Below are 26,757 nucleotides of genomic sequence, written 5' to 3'. Positions count from 1 at the left end.
TGCAAAAAAATAAAAAATAAATAAATTGTTGCATTTCACATCGAGCCCATTGAATTACATTAACACTGTCTAATAAGCAAGGCTTACTTTTTTTATTTTTATTTTAATTTTTTCCAATTTGTGGCCTTTGAAGATGCAAATACAGATATGCAAACACAAAATATTGACAATTTGCTTGTTTACATTTTCATGGTCACTGTTTCTCATTTTTAAATGTGGCTCAGACACTTAATTTCTTTCCCTTTCCAGTCGCATTTCAACATTTAAAGGGACAGTTCACCCAAAAATTACTGTCAGTTAACCTGCATGAGATTCTTTCTTCTGTTGAGCACAGAAATATTTACTGAATGTTGGTAACAGAACAGTTACTGCAAGCCACTGATTTCCAAGTAAAGAAGAAAATACTATGGAAGTCAATGGTTTGAAACAACTTGAGGGTGAGTAATTGATCCCCTATTTTAAATTTTTTGGATGAACTATTACTTTAACTCTAGGCTTACTATTCATATTACATGTGTACAGTTACGCAGCATTAATATTTACATAAACAAATAGGAGGGCCATTGATGGACAGCTCAGTAACTTTTCCTGTAATTGCCCCGCCCCCTTTGTGGCCCCGCCCCCCGCTCGCTGGCAGTAGCTTCACTTTTCCTCGAGACACACGGAGATATTATGCTTTATAACACTCAGTTTATGGCGTTAACCCGGCAGCTGGTGTTATGAGTCGCGTCCTGACAGAAGCGTGCAGGTAAGAGTTTGAGTTAAGAGTTAAAAGTGCTGGTATCGTTTTGTAAATACGATAGTTTCGGTCCACGGCTCACAGCAACAGGTGGATAATAAATGATGTCACTCTACTATAGAGACCGCAATTATGTGGAATGCTTTCACTTTAAAAGGAACTGTATAATGGTTTTAATGTTCACTCAAATATATGTACTTTTAATACGGGCTTTTAATAAGTGTAAGGATGTAACACAATAGGGTTTTTGTACAGAAGAACATATACTTTCTCATTGAGAAAAAAATGGGGGAAAGAAAAAACAAATGTAACTCATTTAAGTCTAGGTTTGACTCTTTTTAATAATTGTGTAGAAAGAGAGATAAGAGGATTGCAATATACTTTGGCACAGGGTCTGTTCATAACAGATATGTTGCATCACTCTCTGTTTTGTTTTTGGGTCACAGTCCACTTTAGGAGAATTATTCAGTAAACCTGGTAATATGCAAGAGGGGTGAAAATGTGACCGCTTTGGAAACCGGACACTGGTGTTTTGTCCAGTCGTCTTGTGTTGAAAACTGCCTCGCCGTGTTCTCTCTAGCAGGCTTTGCTGGGTTTAGGAGTCGTGTTGCATGCAAGACACACATAAACACAAATGCATCTGCACCTACTGAAAAATCTTGTGTCAGACACACCTTCCAGATTCAGAGAAAGCACGAGCAAGTTTTACTGCTCTTCCCTGGCTTGCATTGTCGTTAAAAACACCTGTATCTGTTACAGGTGCGATTATACAATATCACTTAAGGAATGTCTGTAAATAATCATTTGCACGCTATGTAACATTCAGCAATGTCCTTTTGCATGGAGACAATGCATTTATTGTTTGGGTGTCACTTTAACGTTTAGTACATCCTCAATGCAAACTGGTTTATCCAGGCTCACAAACTCGTTTAACTGTTAAATGGATCTTGAACAGCAGCTTTTGACATTGATGTTCTGAGTAAAAAAAGAATAATACTAATCATTTAAAAACTTTATATTAAAACACTCACATGAATCTACCGTATGGGTCAGTTACATGCATTAAGAATGCCATTGTGGGCAAATGCAAGGCAGGCATGAAGGGAAACAGATCTGGTGCAAAGCCACCTGAGCTTTCGTTGTAATAAATATTTTTAAACGGTTAGCAGTTTGACCAGATGTGACTGCTGTCTAATCTCTAGTTAAACAAACAGTTCATTTGAAAATGAAACTTCATTCCTCGTTTAGATGTGTATGAGTGTGGAGCACAAAGGGAGAAATGTTAAAGACTTTGACTCTAGATGTGTATGGGTGTGGTGTGTGATGTGAGATAATAAAAAATAAAACTTTACATAAAACAAATGTTTAATATGAGATCTACATTAAAAGGGATAATTATCAGTAAATAATGTTTTTGTGTTTCATGAAGGTTTAGAACAACATGATGTGCACAACGAGTGAATGATCTCAAAATATGTTTTTTGGGAAAACCACTGGATGATTCTTGGAATCTCTTCGGTGAATCAGTGAACAAACGGTTTAACGTTGTGCAGATTGTGGCAGAATAAGCCACAAAAATAATATTTAATCTATCTGACCACACCTTAAAGAGACAGTTCACCCAAAAATGAACATTTTGTCACTAGTACTCACCCTCATGTCATTGCCGTTTATGTTCCGTTCTGCTGACTCTGTGTTTTTGTATAGTCACTTATATATGTTTTTGTTTATGTTCCGTTCTGCTGACTCTGTGTTTTTGTATGTTAACACATAGTGTGTTTTGCATAAATTTCCCTCGCAATCTCTAGCAGCCACATCATTACAGCTCCAAACCTGTATATGTTTCCATCTTCAAAAGAAGTTCTTTTGAACAATGTTTGTAACCAAAACAAGTTGCTGGTAGCCATTGACTTCCACAGTATTTTTTCCATACTATGGAAATCAGTGGCTGACCTGCACAACTTGAAGGTGAGTTAATGATGACAGCATTTTCATTTTTGGGTTGTTTATTGATTTAATTGGACTGTATTTTTTTAATAGTATGTAAGTTTGTTTGGTTTTTATGTTAGTTTAATTTTTTTGTGATTAAATGTGTTTCCTGATCAACTGAAGCTGTCTAAGATTCTTCAGGCCTGATAGCTCTGAGGGGCGATTATATATTAAAACTAATATTAGACTATTATTGTTATTTCTAATCAATCTACTCCTATTTGTAAGATAGTTCAAATCTCACAGCAAATAAATTAAAGAAATTATTTTAATACTATTTTTAGGATATTTTAAATCTCACAGCAAATAAATTAAAGAAAAATAAAGATTAATATTTAATAAAAAAAATATTTATTATTAATATACTATACTATATTTTATATACACCAAATTACATATTAAATTTTTACTTTTTTTTAAATTTTAAAATTATCCTGTGGAACCAAATCCTTTTAAAAAAAAGCACCCTCTTTACTAATTTTTTTTAATGGAGTTCTTTGAAGTTATTTCATGCAAATATACGAAAATATGTTATGGAAGTTATGTAATGACAATATTTTCTGAAACAAAAAGCATGTTGAATTGCTCTATGCAAATATACAAACACAGTTATGGAAATAAAATAATTATGAATTGTATTGTATGTTGTTTTGTTTTTAGTGACAGAAATTCAACATGGTTATATATTTCAGCTGTGAATATTTCAATTCAAAACATTTCACACACCCTTTCATTATTTAAAAAAAAAAAAAATAAAAAAAAAAAAAAAAATTTATATATATATATATATATATATATATATATATATATATATATATATATATATATATATATATATATATTTAATTTAATTTAAAAAAAATCAATAATCCATATTCACCTTCCAGAGTTCACTTTCAAAATAACTGGTCTGTTTAAAAATAAGACCTATAATAATATGTGCATTTTTCAGTAAGCATTTGTCTTTACTATATATTTTTTTCCATTTTGTGTTTGTTTTTTTTTTTGATTAAAATGTGGAAAAAAAAAGATGCTTTTAACCCAAAAATGAAAACATAGTTTTGAATGAATGGGGAACTTCCATGATCAGGAGAAATATTGGTAATGTACTTGTCATATGAAGTGAAAAGGTGGTAAAACTAGTGTTTGCCTAGTGCTTAACACCCCTAAATATCTCAGCGTTTCATGTCCCTTCATTCTTCTAGCACTCCTGATCATGTGACCCTCTTGTAATTCATTAAATAAGAGAGCTGTCTACATGAACGAGTGCAACTCATAACGAGGAAGCTGCGTGATCCAAACAGCTCAAGCTCAGAGAATATGACAGATTGCTTCAGCGTCTCTGAGTGATCCAGCATGAGACGTCTGACATTAGAATGCACACAGTTAGGTACGTTATGGAGAATCTACTGAAAACGCCACTCTGTTTGTCCAGCAAAAGTCGCACCACTTTCTAATGGCAGTAAACCAGACTCTGGCATGGCATGCATTTGGGGGTGAATCAAACCAAATAAGCTCAATAACTTTGCAGTTTATCAACCACACTGCAAGCTGTGTTCACTGTCGGTTCGAGGTTCGGTTTCTAAGAGTTTCCTCCACTTTGTTGCATCATGTCGCTGTTGTGTCCTGCTTAAAACCAGTGTCATTTTAGCTCATAACAGAGCTATTCAGAATGCTGATGTGTGGTAGGCTTGGCATTTATCCTGAAATTACAGTGCATTTCAAGCATATTTCAAACACCAAGATGGGGCACCGCATGCCTCCTCCACCGCTCCACGTTTTTATCTTTTTCTTCCCTCTCTATAGTCATGCACCTCTGAACTAAAGCCTGGTGGCAAAGTTGACAAGCGCTGAACTGTGGCAGTGCAACAGGCTGGAGTTGAATCGGTTTTATTCCAACACGACTCTCTGTCTCTTACTGTAATGGCTGCTCTTCATCATTGCTGTAATTAGCAGAAGTGCAGGGATGGAACACATTTGTCACATTCCTTCCATATTAGAATTTTAATAGCAGCTATTATCTTCTATTACCTTGTTTTAACCTTGAAGGCCTTTGTGTTGGGCTTCAAGCATCCTACGCAGTGAAAAGAAGGAACAACTCGTTATGCTGAACTTTCCATTAGATGTAGTTTCATTAAAAAGATCTTTTTGAGTCGTTCAGCAGAACAGGTGCAGAATTTTATCCTTCAAAAAAGATAAATCAAAAACATGTACTATGTGTTAATATTGTATTTTTTTTGAAGCACATCAACAAAAATCCATGCAGTGATGTGATTAAGTTTTTTTTATAAATATATTTATCCAAGAGTTCCCTTTAATTCCTTCACATCCTAAAAATTCTTCTGATTTCCCCATTTTCTTCTTTTAGCATTTTCATTTGTCACTTCACTTCCAGATTTTTTATGAATAGAAACAGCTACAGATCCCATAACAGTGTACATGAAATTATCCAGGATTTTATGTAAATGCTTTTAGCTACTAACCACAAATTTTAAGTAATTTAAGACTTAAAAATAGAGAAAAAAATGTATTAATATATATGTGTGTGTGTGTGTGTGTGTGTGTGTGTGTGTAACTACTGCATATTCTTTTTTAATAGCTCTTTACATTTATTCATATACGTTTATTATTAGTTTGATGGAATGTTTTGAATTAATTATTACAAAAATTACTTTAAAAAGGGATTATGTATTTATTTTAGTAAATTTTTTTTTTTTTTGTAGCACAAGGGGAAAATATTTGGAAGATTTTAACTTCCAGCATAGAAGAGCAGTTATGTGTAACACCTCGGCGCTGTGTTATCAAGTGGGAAAATGTTCTTGGCTGTTTTGATCTGGCTGAGATAATATTTCTCAGGGGTGTCAGCACATGAGTTATAGTGGTTCCTCTGTGTTTTTGCAAACCAATCAGAGGACATGTGCCATACCTGATCTCTTCAGCTCATCAAACTGTTTTATTTGCAAGTCAAATTTGAGAGGAACACATGCAAATGTTAGTGTATGCTGTTGGCTGACTTGGTCTCGTAGTGTTGCCATAGTTTGCTTTGTTGCATGACTGTCGGCGATCTCAAGGTCAGTGCACAGGAATCCAGAAAGGAATGTTTGAACAGTCAGACATTAAGGTTATGTCTAACCTGACTAAGAAAGGCTTGGCAACAGTAAAGAGAAAACACACAATGTCCAAACTATATTTCACCCCGAAAACAAAAGAAGAATAAAGGAACTTTAATTTGCTTAATGAAAATGAAGCCTACTGGAGCATTACGTTTAACGCAAAAGTATTTCCCATTACAGATAAGTGTCCTATATGTATTTCAGCAGAAATCAAATTTAGCACTATATATATATATATATATTATATATATATATATATATATATATATATATATATATATATATATATATATATATATATATATATATATATATATATATATATATATATATATATATACACACTGCCATTTAAAAGTTTGGGATCAGTACGACTTATGTTTTTTAAAGCAGTCTCTTATGGTCATCAAGGCTGCATTTATTTCATAAAAAATACAGAAAAAAAAACAGTAATCTTGCAAAATGTTATTACAATATAAAATAATTGTTTCTATTTTAATATTCGTTAAAATATAATTTATTTCTGTGATGCAAAGCTGAATTTCCATCAGCCGTTACTCCAGTATAAAGTGTCACATGATCCTTCAGAAACCATTCTAATATGCTGATTTATTATTAGAATTATTAATGTTGGCAACAGTTGTGCTGCCAGATGTGTTTTTGTTAATATATGATAAATATGTTAAATTAAAATGAGACATATTAGCTTGGCTAGTAGCAAAAAAAAAGTGTTTATTTTTTTATTTCAATTAACATTTATTTTAATTCAGTTAATTAAAATGTTTTTTTAATGGTTTTAATTTGAGTTTTAATGAACTGTAATTACCTGATGCAAAAATATAGTTTATTTCTATCTTTTGATTTTGAGAGAAACTGAGACCTGACATTTCTTTCTCTTGAAGTTCTCTTGAGGTAAATGATTTTTGTTTGTGTGTTTTAGGGCTGATCTAATTAATTAATCGAAAGCCTTCAAACCAGAAAAAGAAGGATCTGACTATAAGGGTTTGGTACCTGGAACCGTACTAGTGTCTGAATGCACCTGATCTCCACAGATCTGTATGTTTTGTAGACGTAGTCAGCTGATTAGTTTGTTACTGTGCTGGGTTTGATTGACAGGTGAGTGTCACCTGATAGCGCCTCTACCTGACTTGGCCTCTCAGAGAATGTAATGTGAGAATTTCAGCAATTTCCATTGCCCGGGTAGCATTACTTATCTGTTTTCCAGCTTATTTTCCAACAGAGTTGCAAAAGGAGAAAAGTGCACCTTGCAGATTTTTGTCTTTTAGCGATCTTGAAATACTTAACAGTATTTCATTGTAAAGTGTTTTCATTGAGTTCCTCTGTGAAGAAGGGAGAATAGAAATCAAACTTTGTCCTCATGGGTTGTAAACAGAATATTTCTGTGTAATCAAGCGAGTGCAAGCCGTCTCGTAATGTGACGAGTCCTAGTCAGCACAGCTCCTGTCAGTAACATTAGCCACAGAAGTTGAATCATCAGAGAAAGTCGAGTCATGAATGTTAACAACACGAGTCAATGTGACATAATGCCATATGTGTTTGCGTTGCATGTGTAAGTTTATCTTGCACATTCCCATCCCGTGTAATCACTTTACCTCTGATAAGGACTCAACAAGAGTGCCTGTGCTGTTAGCTAGTCGTCATTAGGTTACATGAGAAGTGACAGTGCACAAGCACGCATCTGTCGGGAAGCATGCAGAATTAATGCCAACTTCTTCAATTAGCCATTAATTTGCCAGCCTCAAGTTTCATCAGTCAGCATTGCAAGTTTCATCAGTCAAACTTTAGTTTAGGGAGTCACTATTAACACTATTTGCCTCAATAAACTCCTGATTTGCAGCTTATTAATAGTTGTGAAACAGAGGCAGTTTTGCTGTCATGTTTTGAATTTTAGGGCATATAACTGCATTCTCACGAGCTCCTTCACTCAGTCACTCTCAGAAAGAAAGGTACAAAAGCTGTCACTGGGGCGGTACCTTTTCCAAAGGCACACCAGTCCATACTGGTACCTTAAAGATACATATAAGTACCTAAAGTGTACATATGGGTACCCAACAGGTACAAAAGTGTACCTTTTAAAGAGGTTCCGCCCCAGTGACAGCTTTTGTACCTTTTTTTCTGAGAGTGTAGACAACCATGTGATTGTAATATTTTTAGGTAAATAGTGAATTCTTAAAACTCCCGTAACTGCACAGACTCATATCTTTATTGCTTAAATTATATTGAATAACGATGCACGCCGAAACGGCTGAAAAAATATGAGTGTTGAAGTCAGTTGAGATGTTAAACGAATCATGATTAAAATGCGGGAGTTGACTGTAATTTTAAATAGAGCACAGACGAAGCCTTAGTTTGTTTATATGAAGAGATTTCTTTTATTTGTGTTATTTATTTATTTGGGATTTGTTTTCAGTTTTGTTATTTGACAAATTTCAATTTCACAAAGAAATGTGCGGCATTTGGTCTGAGAAATAATAAAAGAACACCTTTCCGTTTATAATTTGTCTTGAATTCATTTTGTTAAAAAAATCATGAGAAAATCATATTGTGAAATCAGTATCATGAATCGTTACATCCCTATTAATTTATAAAACTCTGACCATCTCACTATGATGAAACACACCAGTACTCAATTAATTATTATTATTAATAATTAGGGGTGGGCGATATGCCCAAAATCTTATGTCATGATATCATTTATTTTATTTCACTGTAACGATGTATATCACAATATAGTTATTTTTGCTTTAAGTAACGTCTTTATGATATCAAAATTTGATAAGTTTAGAAATTGCATAATTTGTGTTACCAGTGTCAATATCACATAAAATGAATACTAGGAAAAAATAAATAAAATCAAGCTCACTGAAGATGAGTAAACAGTCAGCAATTAAATAAGAATAATAAACTAATTACAAGCAATAGAACAAAAAAAACTACAGTAGAACAAATGAATAAAAATGGCTACATACATTGTAAAAAGAATCAAATGTATAAAAAAAATATATAAATTAAAATGATATTTAAATTAAATCTATACAGTGGGTACGGAAAGGACCATGTGATATTTCAGTTTTTCTTTTTTAATAAATGTGCAAAAATGTCAACAATTCTGTGTTTTTCTGTCAATATGGGGTGCTGTGTGTACATTAATGAGGAAAAAAAATTTACTTTAAATGATTTTAGCAAATGGCTGCAATATAACAAAGAGTGAAAAAATTTAAGGGGGTCTGAATACTTTCCGTACCCACTGTATGTATATTGTCTTATTAAAGCTACAAAAGTGATTTAGTCAAGAGCAGTTAGAGTTTTTCTCTCTTTTGTTGTTTGATTAACATGAATGACAGACAGCAGGAATATTAGACTGCTGTCACTTTAAGAGCTGCCCAGATCCAATGTACTGCTCCACATGTGTTTTCTTTCTCCGCTGTTTGATTTCACTTAAGACCTGAATTACAAGAATTACACATTTCTATTAATGATCAGAGAAATTATATAATCAAATATAGAATAATACAGAAAATAATCCTATGAGCTGCAGTAACATTTTAGGTGCGGAATACATGATTTTTTGACTCAAGCACAAGCGTGTACAACAGTAAAATGTATTTTGTATTCCAGTTCTAGGAATGCACGGAAACCAAGCTCCATCTTCATGAAAGGATGTGACTGACTATAATCAGTTTAGTTTTTTCTAGAGCAACTATCGGTGACAGGGAAGAAAGACCCTTTGTGACATCACTGAATTGTGCGGCGCGTTAGATCACTGGAACGCCTCGAGAAAAGATTGCGTCAAGGTTCATCGCCCTTTTCTCATCCGGACACCTTTTGTGCCTTTCCCTTCACTTACCTGCTGTGTCCTGTATTCTCATGGCTTCTAGTTGTGAGTTTTTTGGTAATGAGAGAACAGTATCAGGGCCCACCATTATACCTCACAGTATCCTTAACACGGCTGACAATAAACATGCTGGATCTAGCAAGATCCCACTACGTTTTATTCCGTTGTGTTCTTGCTATAAAGGACGGCCACTACATAGACTTCAGGAAGGCAACATAAAGAATGTCAAATCTCAAAGAGGGCCATTTCCCCCCAACGGTTCAACACATCCGTTTGCTGTCTTTTGTTACACTTGTTCACCTTGTCCTGTAACCTAAGCGAGGCGATGTTAAGAATGTGTCGTAATTTGGCACAAACATTTCCCTGGTTAAAGTTTAGCCTAGCTCTTACTTCAAACCTTTCGTGGTTTTCATGTGCATCTGTAAAACTGTTTTTCTGGAGATGTTCAACAGGGTGGTAATATTTCAAATAGAGTTGTGTTCTTATAAAATGTGCCAGTGACACCAATTTAACAATATGAAATGATGCAACTCTAAATCTAAAAAGTAACACCTAAAACTGTTTATTCCAACATTTACAATCTAATACCTTTTTAAAATCAAGCGTTAGTTACCTGCTAGTTAATGCGTAACAAACACAATGAACAATTGCTTTTTATCAACTATCAGCAACAAAGATTTATAAATGCTGTAGAAAAATATATTGTTATTTAATATTAATACATTTATTGGAAAGTTTTAATTGCATTTGAGTTGTTTTTTGTGTGTGTGTGTGTGTCATTACACTTGGCTTAGCTTTACTTGGTTTTGTTTGCTTGACCGCATTTTTTCTTCGAAAGTAGGGATACAGTCACATTTTATCCTAAATACCACGGACTTGAACAAGTCGGATTTATGAAGGCAGAAACTATACAAGGCATTCTTTAATTGACCCTTCGCTAAGCCACAACTTAAAATAATCTAACAGGAGAATATGTGTGTTTGAATAGTTTTAAATTGATTATGACTTAAATGTGTCAAATTCTGTTACCTGGGACACATAATAAACAATAGTGATGCTTTTTTCAGCAGAGAAACAAGTGGCTCTTTTCGTCTTTCAAAATCTTTAAATATTGAGAAGTACTAGCTGAGGACCCGATTTAACTTTTTATAACTACTGTAGTAATAGTACCTTCAATATCTGTATGTGGATCATGGACTGAGTGAGTGAATTTAACATTTAATGTCGAAAAATATTGACCGATTATGTTAATGAGTAAAGCATACATATATATATGGGCAGAAACCAGGAAATATGCCCAAATTGCCAGCAGCAAATTATGAATGAATAATCTTTGCATTGCGTTTTGTCTCTCCAGATGAGGATATTTGCAGGCATTCTGTAGGTGTGTTTGATTTTAACAATATTTGTATTGAATAAACTACAAGGATTATTTTTTTTTAATGCATTATTTTTATGAATCAAAAAGCCTTTTTTGGTCAAAATGACTGAAAAAATGACTGAAATTGCATATCTAAGATTCAGAAAATGTACATTATTATAAATTGTTCAGTGTTATGTTGGTATAGTTACTGCATTTTACTTTGTAGCGCGTATGTCTTTTATAAATTAGTTTGCATAAGCATGTTCTTGAAAAAGAAAAAGTTCATTCCTTGTTTGTTTAGTCACGTTTTAAAAGGGTTTTGGAGCATTGCCATAGGTTTTTGCATTGCTAAATTGCCTTTTAACGAATGCTACTGCTAAGTATTTTCATAATTTGCATTGGTCCTGCTTTATACCTTTGCTTGTTAACTGCATTAAAAGTCTGGGTCAGAAGCAATGAACATAATTTCCAAAAATGTCAGAAAATCATCAAAAATGTTATCGTGATGTAAGAAAGTCACGTTATTCACAATCCATTTTACTTCTAAAATCTAACGACAGCTTAATGTCATGAAAATTAATGATATACACAAATATATTTGTAAATGCAATTTTTTTTGGCTAAATTCATAAATTACACTTTTGGCATAATTTGGGGAAAAATACAGATTGGTAGGAAATTAAAATGTCAGTAATTATTTGGGTAAAAACTGCTTTTCCTACCTTATACAATAAAATGGCTATTTACTTCAGTCATGTATTAATAATTTTGTAGAGTGGATTAAACATAGTAAAACATTCACAAAACATTCAGTTTGACCTAGTGGTGTGCAATACTGACAAAACATAATATCTCAAAAAAAAGATTTTTTTTTTTATAATATTTTGCTGAGTGTGTTTTTGTGCTTGTACCTTGTCTGGTTTAGGCCCGTCACGTATAAGTAAATGACACTAAAACTACCAGTAGGTGGCGGTAAGTGAGTAAATAATGAGTGATTAATTGAATCATTCATTCAAACGATTTGTTCTAAAACAGATTCATTCAGGAACGAAACACTGTCGTGTGTTGCTTTGAGAAGCGCAAATGTTCTGCTCCAGCTCTGTTTGGAACTATTTTCGTTGGCTAAACAGAAAAAACAAACAAACACAATATTGTGTATAACTCGCTCAATATTAACTTCTCGATTATACTGTTGTATAAAAATATACAGTGATCATGCTCACTTTTTAACATTCAGGAAAACTAATGTTCTTGTGTGATATTACTTAACTATATCATTTCTTTATTATAAATATAAAAAAAAAACATACAGGGATATTTTTTGCTTTCATAACTTGATTTTTAGGGTCGTTCTAACTGCATTCTGATGTCATCATCACACAGCGAATGCTTTTGAACTCTCAAGATGTGTTTTTGTTTGTTTGTTGTTTTCAAAGTGAGTGTCATACTTGATAATGTCAGCTCACACTTCAAGAAAACAACCATTACGACATTACCATAGACTAAATTTTACTATATTACTACTATATCTTTTGTTGATTTTGATTGCTTCTATTGTTCTCCTCATTTGTAAGTCACTTTGGATAAAAGCGTCTGATAAATGACTAAATGTAAATTTAAATATTGCACCCTAGTTTGACCTTTAAACAAAAAGAAAAAATAAGTTTTTTAGTTTTAATTAAAAAATAATAATAAAATTGGAGAAATCTGTTTTTGTATCTGTCAAACAAAACTGATGATGTTATAGTTTATTTTTTTCTTCGATAGTTCCTCATGCTTTACTTTATCTTCAAACTGATGATATGATCTTAACTTCTTGTATGTGATTCTCACCTTACTTGTTTTATTTTTTTATTTAGGTCAGTAGCAAATAGCAGTATCCACAGTAAAAAAATACAAAATACTTAAAAAACCTATTTTTATCAAACGTACTGTATTTTCAGTACTACAAGTCATGTTTCTTATCATCTGAAGCTTACTGTAACTTATATTCAAAAAGAAAAAATTTAAATTTCTTGGTGTCTAAAGGAGATTTATTATATAATAAATGCAATAATGTTTATACTTATATTTTTAATTCCTTTTCTTTTCTGAACCATTAAATTTAAAGGATTTGTTGCAGAGTGAATGGATCTGAAATACATGTTTATATTGTTTCTAATGTTTGTTAATGTTCTCTGTTAATTTACCAGTAATATACATTATATAAAAATGTAATTGTGAAATAATTGGCTTTTTCTTTGTTAATCGCACGTCAACAACTGCTAGCATTATCTTGTTTTGTCAAGAGATCTCATCACCTGTTTATGAGAACAGGTGATGATGGATGGCGCTTGAATACTTTGAGTTTGAGTAAGGTTAAGAATAGCTCACCTTTGTTTGTCAGAGGCTTTAGTGAACTCAGAAGATTAACTGTGAGGTGGCAGCACCTGCGGGGGATTCCTCACAATGAAGAAAAGACATTAGGCATGAACGTGATGCACAGAGGTGTTAGGTTGTTTAACTCTTTGGTCTTGTCAGCTAGATGGTTGGGCCCCTATGATTTCTGCGATGTGGAAAACAGGGACAGTCTCAGTCTCTGCCGCCTCAATATACGAGTACATGAACACATAAACATGATCTCTAGAACTGCTCTGAGAGTCACTTCATGAGCACTTTACCATTTCTTTTGAGAAAAAACTCATCATATCATATACAAACAGCAACCCTTCAAAATAAAAGTTCGGTTTAACTTGAAGAAACTGTGACAGAAATATTGCTTAATGTAATGATACTAATAATAACTACTACTAATAAATGTATCATTAAAACATTCATTTAAAGGAATATTTACCAGAATTTATTTAGCAGAAAAATGTAAATACACAACACAAAATTTCTTGAAATAAATAAATAAATAAAATGATAATAAATTATTATAATTTTCTAAAAATATATTAATTAGAAATGCTTTTGATTATTAATATTTGGTAAAAAAAATTTTTGGGTAAAAATAAAATTTAATTTGAGAAAAAAATAAAATATATATTTTATAGGGCCATAAAATTTTTATTTTTGTTAAACTTTTTAATAAATTGCTGTTTAATATATAATATAAGTTATATGATTTCAATTAATTAGACATTTTGATTAATAAAATTGAATTAAACAATTAAAACGGAAATTAAAATGAAAAAAAAAAAGGAAACCAGGAAAATTTAAATGGAAAAAAAATGGAATTTGGAAAAAATAAAATAAAATGGAATTTGGGAAAAAATGTAATGGATTTCTTAGGACCCTACTTGTATTTTTTTTTTTTTTATTTAAACTTTCATTTATTTAGTTGCAGAAAAGGGCTTCCAAACTGTTGAGAGTAAGATTACAAAAAAAAAAAAAATCTTGCTTTTAAACTTCTTGTTGTCTAGGAGAAACCATGGTGATTTTTCTTTTGGTAACACAATAACATTTCCTACAACAACAGCTCTACATAAGTTCTTCTTGTGCTACCAGCTCAAATGATTTTGAATGGAATAATGGGCTGGATGATGAAGTCTTTACAGTATTCGCGGGGATGGTCGGCCCATCTCTGAGAGGGTCTGTGCTGAAAATGTCCTGCTTGGCAGCTCTCTCTGTGCAGAGGACTCTGGGAATAAATGGCACCGGGGCCCTCTTTATTCTGAAGCTTTTTTCACTCCTCAGACACCATTATCAGTGGTGAAATATTCCCTCTGCTGCACCCATTGTGCGCTCTCGGGGTGGACGTCACAGACAGGAGGCCCATCCTGCCGGCGTTTGTCTGAGGAGAGATTTGCTGCGCTCACCAAACAGCCAATCAAAGTAAACTCCAGCGGAGAATGTTTTCCAGGATATGCCTGCAGAGAAGTTTAAAGACTTTGACTACTTTTTTTCTCTCTCTCTCTCTTGAAGTCTTGGGTTTTCTGAACTCTTACTTTGAGAAGCCTGGTGTCATTTCTCACTGCAGTTAGCATACAGTAGTATACATCTTTTGACAAGACAGAAGTATGTTACTGTTGCAGACTAGCATGCTTCATAAATTTATACTGAATGTGATCAACAAAGTTTGTCCCGGATATAGAACATTTGTAGTTTCCTCTAGCTCTTGTACATATCGTCGCTAGCTTGCATTGTGCTTCCTTCCGATTGAATGTTTTTCTGTACTCATGCCCAGAACTTTATGCAGCATTTCCTGCACACAAAAACCCATGTTTATATACTGGAATATGTACAGTAAATAGGGCATAATGTTCTCACTGTCAATCAAAAAAACAGTGTTTGTTCTCAGTTTTGAACATCATAGAGTTTTGTCTGGTGATAGAAGAATCACAGAGGTTCAAAATTAACATATTTAGTTATGTTATAGTACAGTAGTCAACATTTGACGTGGATCAAAAAAGTTTTTTGAACTCATTTTGGCTTTAGGAGAACTTTGATGAAAGGTTTTGTTCCACTTCAAATGCTGACTAGTATATATAAAAGTAATGCCTGCAGTTTGAATTGATTAAAGACGTGCATATATAAATTTAAGGTGGAATCTTTTATAAATCTGGCATTCATTGAATTTCTCTAAAGTACATAATCCATCTAAGAGTTCTCACATGATTACTGCCAAAAATGTTTCAGCCTGGTTAAAATTGCATTCTAGACATTTTCAATCATTCCCCCATCCAAGCACCTGTTCCTCAGGACTCTCATTAAGGATGTCATCATTGATCACCGTGCCGCTGTTCATTATTCTACATCTTTTTCTTTAAAAAATAAGAAAAAAAAGTTTTGTAAAATCTAATTACATGCTCCTATGTCTATAGTATGTCTAAAAACATGCAGTTTAAGCATTTTTGACATTCTGCACTTTGTTACACACTTTACCAACCAGTTTCATCAGTTTCCTCATTAGTTCATAAAAAAAAGCAAATGTTCGTCATGCAAGCTTTCAAGCGTCCTTTAAAGAACTTACTAGGTTAAGTCATCCTGACAGCGAGCTGGTAAATAGGGCTCAAGGAAAGAGCTTGGAATTACAAGAATTTTGCACATGAAGGCTGAAATCAGATTGCTTCGTAATTATCTTAGGGGACTTTTAGAGTACTGCGTTGTACCAAGCACTACACTTGAACTTGAGTTCAAACACATTCTTACAGGGGAGGAAGTTGTAATTCACACAGGTCTCTCATAGAGTTCATAGGTGCGTCCCAGTTGGTGTAGGCCTACTTATGCACTGTTTTATGCCATTTTGTAGTATAGTTGTGTGAATAGATTAAGTTGTGCATTCATATTGAAATCGCAGCTTTCTTTACACCATGTCCTAACCAGACGCAATGTAATGCCGTGACATGTGAAGGTATATTTTCCATGTTAATCAGAGTTTCGCTCCTAACCAGCTGCGACACACAACAAGTGACGAGGGATTCTATTTTTTAAACAATTCCTATTTTCTGTGACTTCTGGAACAACAACACACAAGCTTTGACAATGATAATCACAGGCACTTGTTCTTTATTTAATGTTAACAGTGTCTAATGTGAGTCTGAATGAGGACCTCAGATGATGCTAACCCAGAGACAAAATACAGAACTACCACATTTTGCTATATTTTTGATTGCATAATTGCTGTTAATAGTGTTAATCGTCTGTTTGTTTACGTCTTCTTATTGATTTTTCTGAACATTTCTGCTATATGCACATGAACTGACAATCACCACTGATAAGCTACTACTAAATATTGTAGAAACTTAATTTTCTGTAAAGTTGCTTTGTAATGATTTGTATCGTAAAAAGCGCTATACAAATAAACTTGAATTGAAAATTGAATTGAATGTCATTTTGCATGACCTTTATAGCCATACTGAAAGCAACAAAACATAGTACCTCAGATCCTGAAAATAAATTAAACGTACGTTAAAATGGTGAACTCGAAACGTGTATTCCATAAAAATACGTTCACTTAGTATGTACATTTAATAATGTTTAAAAGGTATATTAAGGTATATTCATATTTATGAATTAGGTTGTAAACTTATCCATTCCATTGGGAGTGAAGTGCCCACCCACTCATGCTTCTGATTGGCTGTGAAATTTGATTGATTTTGTCATGTAGTCGTACCGCATCTGGTGTGGACAGATATTTGCTTGTTGTTGGAATCTTGTCATGCCACGTCTGGTCAGGGCATGGCTAGTCTGTCACACACGTCCTGAAAAGTGAAGCCGAAACATTTTGATCGCCATCTGGTGGATGGGTGCAGTATAGGTCATAAACCCTCTCCAAGTAAAAAAAAGTGACGTAACATGAGCCAAATTAAAAAAAATCAAATTACACGTAATTAATTTTATTTTCCAAAGATGGTTTCTGTCATTTTAGGTGGTTCTTGTCATGCTGATGTTTGTTAAAGTGTTCATTTTTCGAATAAGTTTGCTTTTAGTTAGTTATTTGATGCTATAAAAATGGGATGTAGTGTCATGATTGTGAGCTTGCGATTGGGTTTGCTGGAGTTTGGGCAGGTCTTTGAAACCGAGGCTCCACCTCACTTTTTACTACTGTGCAGACTCTGGCTCCAAATCAATTAATACTGCGTAGACTCCAGCTCCAAATGACATCAAATTGACAAGATGACACCAGCCATACTTGGATGCTTTGGCTTCACTTTTCTATAGTGGAAGGAAGTGGAGACATATCGTCCATTTTTCTTTACAGTCTATGGGACACAGTGTTATGTAGTAAAAAAAGGGCAGGCTATCAGATGATGCTAGATGACAAAATAACCTTCTAAACATCATACACTAGATCAGGGGTGGTGAACGTCGATCCTGGAGAGCCGCAGCCCTGCAGAGTTTTGCTTCAACCCTAATCAAACACACCTGAACAAGCTAATCAAGGTCTGAAGGGTTATAAGAAAGCTACAGGTAGGTGAGTTTTAATTAGGGTTGGAGCTGAACTCTGCAGGGCTGCGGCTCTCCAGGACCGGAGTTTGCCACCCCTGCACTAGATGGTAGCATACTATACTTACATAGTGTACTTTAGTAATTTGGGCCACAACCCATCTCATTAACAACTTAATCATTAACACCAATCAATGTAGATCTAGTAATTTAGTTAATGCAAAAAATCTGTATTGTGGTGTGTATTGTGGTCAATAGGATTTTTTTCTTCAAACTGACAGTTTTACAATTGCTTATGTTTGTTTCTCTCAGGTAACGCCTAATTCCTGTGGATTCTGTTTTGTAACTACAGTAAGGAAATATTTCACCTGGGTCTACAATTCCACTTCATAGTCCAAATGGATTCCTATCATTTCCACTTTGAGAGGATGAGTAACCTTGACCTACACCCTCTGAGTCTTCCGGTCAGTCGACTTTCCCCGGCCAAGTCCAGTAGTAGTATTGATCAGTATAACCATCACCACAGCAAAGGCGACTCAGCCTATAGCTCATTCTCCGGTGGTTCCACAGTCCCTGATTACCCTTCTCCTTTTCTACTAGATGAACTCCAGTCACAAAACTTGCACTGCAAAGGTAAATACAGCCCAAGCTTTCTTAATTCAGATTCCAAGAGCATGGACCACCTTTACCGTTCCATGGAAACCGTTGCACAAGAGCATCACTGGAGCAGCGGTGGCTTCTCTGACATTGAAGATCCACCAGTTCATACGCATCCATTACCACCACCACCACCACCACCTCCTGCCCGTCTGAACAGTTTTGTAACAACCAGGAACCTTGAAAACTCAAGGGCACGTCAGAGTCCAGAAGGACAACTTGCTGACCTTTCTACTTCGCAGCAGACAAGTAATTCAGAGGTCTGTGGTGTCCGGGCTGAGCCTGTCTATGGTCGCACATTTTCACAGCTTAAAGATCACTTCATGCAAGACCATGAGGACAAGATGCTTGATCCACCAAAGTCTACAGGAATTTTAAATAGATTCCCCCAGCAAACCTGTCAACCAGAGCACTTGCAGCAGTCTAGGAGCAGCCAATCTGAAACCCAACGGAAGAGGTCGCATTCAGCTTATGGTGGACCTGTTTCGGAGCACCAGTGTTTTGTGAGTTCCTGCAATATGCCGCAGAACATGATCAGTGGGAGTATTCAGCACAAAGGACAGTTTTATTTTGTTACCGGTGTCTTCAAGTCATCTGAGCCTAGTGTCGTTCAAGGTGTTGGTGACGGTGCAAGCGTGGAAACCCCCAGTGAGTGGTCTTATAAAGCTCAGCGTAGAAGGCAGAGCTGTCCTGATGGTCCGAGCGGAAGACTGTTTTTCCAAGAGGAACACAAATTCAGCATTCAGAATGAAGTTGTGGAGCATCCTAATGACAAGGCACTTCATTCATCTTTCAAGTCAGAGCAAACTTCTGAAGGTGTGGAGGACCAGAGGGTCATGAGTAGAGAAACTGGCAGGCATCACTCCACCAGCCACCCTATCTTCTTTTGTGGTCCAGAGGACAATTCAGTTGGTACAACGATGAACCCTGCTCAAATTAAGCAAGACCATACCAGCCACCCTAAGAAAGAGGAACCGATGACAAGAGCTTTGAGACAGCCCCAACTGGATATCCCAAGTGACAAGATCAGCAAGGAGGCTACCCCACTGTTATATCACCTCACAGGAGCAAACAGGGTGTCATATACAGACAAGTTAAAAAACAATAATGACTGTGGTAAAGAGGTCAAGAATCCTGACTGCGTCAAAGATAAACAGAAATCTGGAAATGATGAGCAAGCTTCTCCCAGCAGCGAATATAGGCAGAGTGAAATGTCTAAAGATAAACAGCCAAAAGAATTCTACTACCAATGCGGTACATTAGATGACTCCTACAAGAAGTATTATAAGGAGAAACTGAAAGATGCCCAATCCAAGGTTTTGAGGGAGACTTCATTTAAAAGGAGAGATTTGCAGCTTTCCCAGCCCCACAGGATCAAGCAGCAGACAGATAAAAAGCTTTCTGTCGAACCTTCCGGTCCTTCATTACAAGACAAACTTCCTAACTTGGAGACAACTCCCGTGCCACAACTACACAATCCTCAAGAGTACAGCAAGGACCCTAGTCTGGAGATTGAGAAGGCAATTGGAAAAAAAACTGAGAAGCCACAGAATATTGCTCAACCGCAAGTGCCTCGAGTAGGGAGTAGGAAGCGTTTGACAGCAGATCAGAAGAAGCTCTCTCACTCTGAGCCTGAGAAGCTACACCAGCTGGCAGATGGACCGGCTCATATGACCTGTCACTCTCTTGGCAATGAAGCAGAAGGTCTTTTCTCAGAGGGCGATCACAGTCTAGTGGCTGCTAGATGGAAGATGTTCGAAACACGGGGACGTGCTATGTCTGCCTCCAATTTTTCAAGATCATCTATGAAGCACCTTCAGCATAAAGCCTTAGTGGCATACATGGAACGTAAAACCGGTCAAAAGGTTGCTGAGCCCCAGCGCCCAGTTCTACAAGTACCCAGCCACAGGGATTCAACTGCAGAGAGCTCCAGACATAATTCTGGCCTGTCAGACTCCAAGAAGCTCGACAGGCCTCTCTCCGCAGGTCAGATTCTTGACTCCGTGTCCAGTTCTGTTAAATACTCCCAGTTCATCACTGCTAAGCACTCAAGGCAGTCCAGCTGGAGAGAGGAGTCCTCTACAGCAGGGAAGTCTGCCTCTGTGGAGAGTCTCCTTGACCAGCCTGAACAACCTAAGTTCTTTCGGACCCGAAGCACATCGACTCCCCATGCTTTCCAGGTATCTTATAAAAATGTTCAATAGAATTGCAGTTTTACGTGGATTTCCAGTTAAAATAATAAGATCCACAACTAACATGTAGATTTTCATATTGCTGTATTTGCATAATTTTTTCTTTTTCTATAGGTTCGGAAACATCCAGACGAGTTCTCAGCCATTCATAATAAGGCTATTTTAAGGTGATATATTATTGCACTTATTGCTGAGTAGGATAGCGGTAAAAGTTAGATCTTTGTCCTGCATTTATTATTAGGGATGCACAGATGTATGGGCCAATAATCAGTATCGACTGATTAAAGCAATTATCGGCTGATCGTTTAAAAACAACCGTTAATTAGGGTTGGGCGATATATTGAACGATATGATCGTGCGCATCTAGTCAGTAAATCTGGTTCCGTGATTACTGCTAAATCGCCATCACCTGCTTTCAAATGGAGCGGCATTTAATAGACAGAGCCATAGATCACTGACAAGCTACACAATATCGCGTTCATTATCGCAGATGAATAGCCTTCGATAATGAACGTGATATTGCGTAGCTTGTCAGTGAGTTAATTATCTGTGTTTTATTTGCTGCTCCATCTGAAGTGATGTTATGGCGATTTAGCGCTAATCAGGGAACCGGCTTTACTGACGAAATGTGCGTGACATTCGCATGCGATATATCGCCCAGCCCTACCGTTAATCAGAGCCAAATTATATCCTGTCAATCAAAAGGGTGCAAAAAAATGTCAGACTTCAAATGTCTCTTGTGTAGAATATAGGGCTGTTGAAGTTAGTGCAGTAATAATGCATTAATGCAATTTCATTAAAAAATTAAGCTGTTAACGCAGGTACTATTTGACCCCATGAATCACCTGTAGTTCAAGTCAGGGTTGCCAGGTCCACGTTTTTAACCTTCATCAAACACTATTTGTAATGTGCCTCCCCTCCATTTATCGCAAAGTGCTTTTGTGGTGTTTACTTTAGTCTCAGCTCTCAAATAATTTACATTTTATCAAAATATTAAAAAAAAAATGCTGTATTGATGATCTTAAATATGACATGACAGATCAAGCATTAGCACAAAGCACAAGTCCATCGGAGCACTCTAATATGTTATATGTTATAGTGTGAAATAAACATGAATGAACATCAGAAGGCATGTGTAAAAATACAGTACAAGTGTTTCAACTGCGAAAAGACGCCAATAAAACAGCTTGTGATCAATACGTCACTTTGCATTTACTTCAGGAAAGTTATCCAGCTTTCATGGCTATTTAGCTAAATAGTTATTTACCACAAATTGAATGTCATCAAGCTTAACTAAAGATATACAATTAGACATTTTAGTTCTTCATTTTACTGAACAAAATCCCTTGAATTATTTTTCAGTGTTCAAAGGAAAATAGAGGAAGACACAGTAGTCCATCACAGTCGCACAGCATCTGTCCCTGATGAGCGGCACGTACAAGTCAGAGCTTCAAGAGGGAAATCTATGGAAGAGCTTGGTGTATCCAGGGTCACAAGACCTGAAGTTCTCAGTAAGAGTTCAGAGCAGCTTGACCAAGTGCAGGGCAGCCAGGTCATGCCTGGTACAGAGAGGGGAACGATGTCATTTCTTGCTAAAGGAAGGCGCTCACAAAGGAGGATTCCCAGCTCTGGAGAACACATGGATAACTCTCCTGCAGGCCCTGAGAACCTGCTCTTAACCCATTTTGTAAAGCATGTGTCCTCCTATGATGATGAAATCCATACAGCTTCACACAATGGACGAAATAATAAACAAGACATGGATCTGTCGATGCCCAGTCACTCCATGCCGGAAGTCAGGTATATCTGAATCCATTGCTGATGAGCATAAGAGACTTTTTAAAAAAACAACATTAAATTTGTTTGTGTGGCTGTATTGAAGGTATCCTTTTAATATGATGTATATTTTGATATATTACAGCAAGCAGCAGGACGTTTGTCCTCAAGATAACAGTGAGACATCTCTCTCTAGTCAAGAGGTTTCTCTCGGTCACGGAGTCACGACAGATCCCAGTCTGTGGATCTCAGCTTCTGTGATAAATAAGACAGAGGCAAACTATTGTCCAGCTACTGAAACAGCAACTTCTGCTGAACCCCAGAATGCACCGCGTAGCCCATCTGATAAGAACGAAACCACACCTATCACAACACCTCCAGCCAATCAGGAAACAGAGTCCAGCCTGGTACCTGCACTTAATAGGGAACAAGACGGGAATGTAAAGAAGGAAGACGGCCCTGTTGTGTTGGAAGGGAGCTGTCCAGCGGACAAACTGGAGTGGGAGGTGCTGGTACGAGACGTGGTCTCAGCTGACCAATCGTTAGCTCGCATTCTTTACCCCGTAACCAATAGGAAGACAGCACTCATGCTGATGGAGCAGCTGTTGTCTGAGGATACTCTTCTAATGGAGGAGCACTACAAGAAAAAACAGGAGCAGAAGGTTAATAACCCAGAAGAAGCTGCTCACAGGTGACTACTGCACATCTGTCAAACACACCCATCAAAAGCATCTTGTCCTTTCCTATGTTTTAAATGTGCATATAATTTAAATAAATGGCTCACTGTACACTGTAAAAAAAAAAATCTGTTAAATGTAACTGGTAGTTTGTTTTTTTGTGGGTTTTTTTCACTTCCAAAAACTGTATTTTACCAAAAAATTACCTAAAATGTCCAATACAGTTTTGGGGGGAAGGTAGTTGTTTTTTTGTTTTGTTTTTTGTGCACTACTGAAAAAAGGTTTAATCTAATAAATAGAACCCAACATTTGTGTTATATGTATTTAATGTTTAATGTGTTATTAGCATATTAAAGCTGGACTGGAGTCTCCTGTGTGTGTGTTTGGAACAGAGCACATTTTGAGATTGATACAGAGCTCTTCATATTTCACTCAAATCAGTTTTTAAATATGACATTTCCGCTGCATGTTTATTTTGCATATTTGTTTTTAAAGCGCTGAGATGCCAGTAGGTGAGAAACCACTGAACCTTCCATCCTCTGTGAACAATCAATCTGTTCTCTCAAACCAGAACGATGTCCTGAGCAACACAGATATCATCGATAAGAAGGTACTCCTATTACTGAAAAGTATAGAATATATATAGAGTGTTGGGAGGGTTAGTTTGGAAATGTAAAGGGTTACAGATTACAAGTTACCCAATTTAAAATGTAATAAGTAGTGTAACTATTTCAATTACTTTATTAATGTAATGTAACTGATTCCTTTTTTAAATTTCTAATAAATGTTTTCCATTTGAAACATTTAAAGCAGGCAGGTTTAACTTTACAGTACTCAGCGCTGATTACTGTCAGACTTTCAAAATCCTTCTCCACTTGAACTAAGCTTATAACTATTTAATTTTAAAGCACAGCCACCGCAAAATCATCACAGTAACAGATTAGATTCTAGAGAAGCATGTATCTTTATCTCAGAGTTCGTAGATCTTTCCTGAAAGATTTATAAAGGTCTGTGGGGGAAACACATGGGATTTTTACTTTGGAAACCTGCACTCTTACATTGCATTCTGGAATCTTTCACATACAGTATCTGGTATCCCAAATAAACATATCTCTTTGTCTATGGTTTCTCTTTGTATCTCGTCACATACAGAAGCTACTGATAGCACACATAAAGGAGCACTTGCAGTGTCTGGAGGAAGTGCGCTCCAGCGTCCGGAGCGAGGAGAAGGTGAACGGGGAGCGAGGCGATGCTCTGGAGGCTCTGGTACGAGAGAGCTGTGTGTCAGCCGAGCTTGAGCGCTACACGCAGTTTATAGAGGACCTGGAGCGTGTGGTCAGCCTGCTGCTGTGTCTGTCGGCCCGTCTGGCCCGTGTGCAGAACGCCCTCAGCACTGCCGACGACAGCATGGACGCCGAGGAGAGAGTGAGTGCTTGTGTGGATCATCAGGAGGGGCCCTAAACACACTAAACACTGCTCAAGTTGCTTTGAGAGCGACAGTCTTTTTAAAAAAAATTATTAATGCCATAAGCAAGAACAATTCAATGAGAATTTTCCATAGCAAAACAGACAAAAAACATTTTTTACCTTATTTTTTGTTTAAATAAATGCAGTCTTGGTGAGAAGAAGAGACCAAAATATTGAGCTGTAGTGTAGCTTATAACTTAACTAAAATGATATTTAAAAATATTTGTAGGAACTGTTTCTGTTGCTCACACCTGTTTTAAAAACCCCAAAGTATCCCGGATTCACACTACAACTGTAACAATAATAATAATGACAGGAATTATTATTATCATAGAACGATGACCAGCTGACGAACGATAAAAACATTCATGGCCAATCAAAATCCATCTGGCTTACATTTTGCATTGTTGGTGTTAATGTCTAAATATACTATATCTAAATGCATAAAGAAGAAAATTAGCTTGGAAAAAAAACCCCACTTTTTTACCCCCAATACATTTGCTGCAGTTAGAGCTTTGAGGCCATCTAGTGGCCACTTTTTCACTGAAAATATATTTTGTAAAGAATGTAAAGATTGTGTTTATTTTGCAATAAATTATTGGTATAAACTAGTCATTTAGATTTAAATAAAATTGAAAAATACCAAAACCTACACAAAAACAAAAACAAACCTTGACTATAACAAATGTGCAATTTTCATGTTCCATGTCATTTATATTGCCTTGTAGCTAGTTTTCTGTGTGACTGCTAACACTAATATCTTATTTGATATTGTAGAATAATAGTAGTATTAATTTTCTGGGGTATATTTGTAGCAATAGCCAAAAATACATTATATGGGTCAAAATTATCGATTTTTCTTTTATGCCAAAAATCATTAGGATGTTAAGTAAAGATCATGTTCCACGAAGATATTTTGTATATTTCCTACCATAAATATATCAGAACTTCATTTCTGATTAGTAATATGCATTGCTAAGAACTTAATTTGGACAACTTTAAAGATGATTTTCTTAGTGTTTAGATTTTTTTGCTCCCTCAGATTCCAGATTTTCAAATAGTTGCATCTCCAAAACTTGTCCTATTCTAAGCTTATTTATTCAGATTTCGGATGATATATAAATCTCAATTTTAAAAAACTGACCCTTATGACTGGTTTTGTGGTCCAGGGTCACAAATGAGCAGAACTGTGATCTTTTCAACTTTCCTCGATCCACAGCAATCGCTGGACAGCCGCCACAGTCTCCTGTGCAAGCAGAGGGAGGACGCCAAAGACTTAAAGGATAACCTGGACCGACGGGAGCGCGTGGTCTCCGCCTTCCTCTCCAGACAGCTGACGGACACACAGCTGCAGGAGTACCGGCGCTTCATTCAGACCAAGGCCTCTTTACTCATCCGTCAGAAAGACCTCGATGAGAAACAGCGTTTAGGAGAGGAGCAGCTCGAGGCCTTACTCTGCAGTTTACCTCCTTCAACCTCCTGCACATGGCTCTGTAACGCCTGAAAGTGCCGTTTGTTTCACAGAGACTGAGATGCTAGGTTTCATCTGATATTTGTGAATCATGTTAAGATGACTTTCGAAAGCTTTAAGAGAGCTTGAGAGCTTCAAGTAGATGAATGACACTCTAAAATCAAGACCAAAAACGGAAGAAAGAAGCACCTTTGATAATAAACTGCACATACTCTTTAGGAACCAGGCACTTGGATATTGTAATGCATCCTAAGTGTTCATTTGTAATGATTTCAGAGCTTCGTTATTTCACTGATGCCCTTTTGTCCTGTAATTTCATTTGCCGCTATCATGTTGGATGTGTATTTAATGATCAAGTACTTAAATTCAGTTTTGAAGAATCTCTTAAAGACGTGTCTGGTGAAACGACTGAAGTCTGTATTATTTAACTGCCATCTTTCCCAGTGTTGGGGAAAGTAATGCATTACAATATTTTAAGTTTTACTCTCTACTTTTTGTGTAAAGTAATGTGTTGCTTTACTTTCTCTCAACTGGGCTGATCTTGCTTGTTTGATCATTTGAATATAAAAAAGCAACTTTTTCAAATA

The 26,757-nt window shown here is 35.9% G+C and overlaps 1 protein-coding gene across 1 annotated transcript; it reads left to right on the top strand.

The window, feature by feature from the left end:
* Positions 1-594: 594 nt before the first annotated feature.
* LOC109058778 (protein Shroom1-like) lies at positions 595-26,757 on the top strand. The gene is made up of 8 exons (XM_042747690.1): positions 595-748; positions 18,243-20,767; positions 20,894-20,946; positions 22,142-22,579; positions 22,701-23,246; positions 23,728-23,842; positions 24,385-24,657; positions 25,919-26,757. The coding sequence occupies exons 2-8, from the start codon at positions 18,329-18,331 to the stop codon at positions 26,201-26,203; spliced, it is 4,149 nt and encodes a 1,382-aa protein (XP_042603624.1). The 5' UTR covers positions 595-748; positions 18,243-18,328; the 3' UTR covers positions 26,204-26,757.

The sequence above is a fragment of the Cyprinus carpio genome, chromosome B21, assembly GCF_018340385.1.
Source record: "Cyprinus carpio isolate SPL01 chromosome B21, ASM1834038v1, whole genome shotgun sequence".
NCBI lineage: Eukaryota > Metazoa > Chordata > Actinopteri > Cypriniformes > Cyprinidae > Cyprinus > Cyprinus carpio.
Note: the sequence above shows the minus strand (reverse complement) of the source record. Positions and strands in the feature narration are given on the sequence as shown.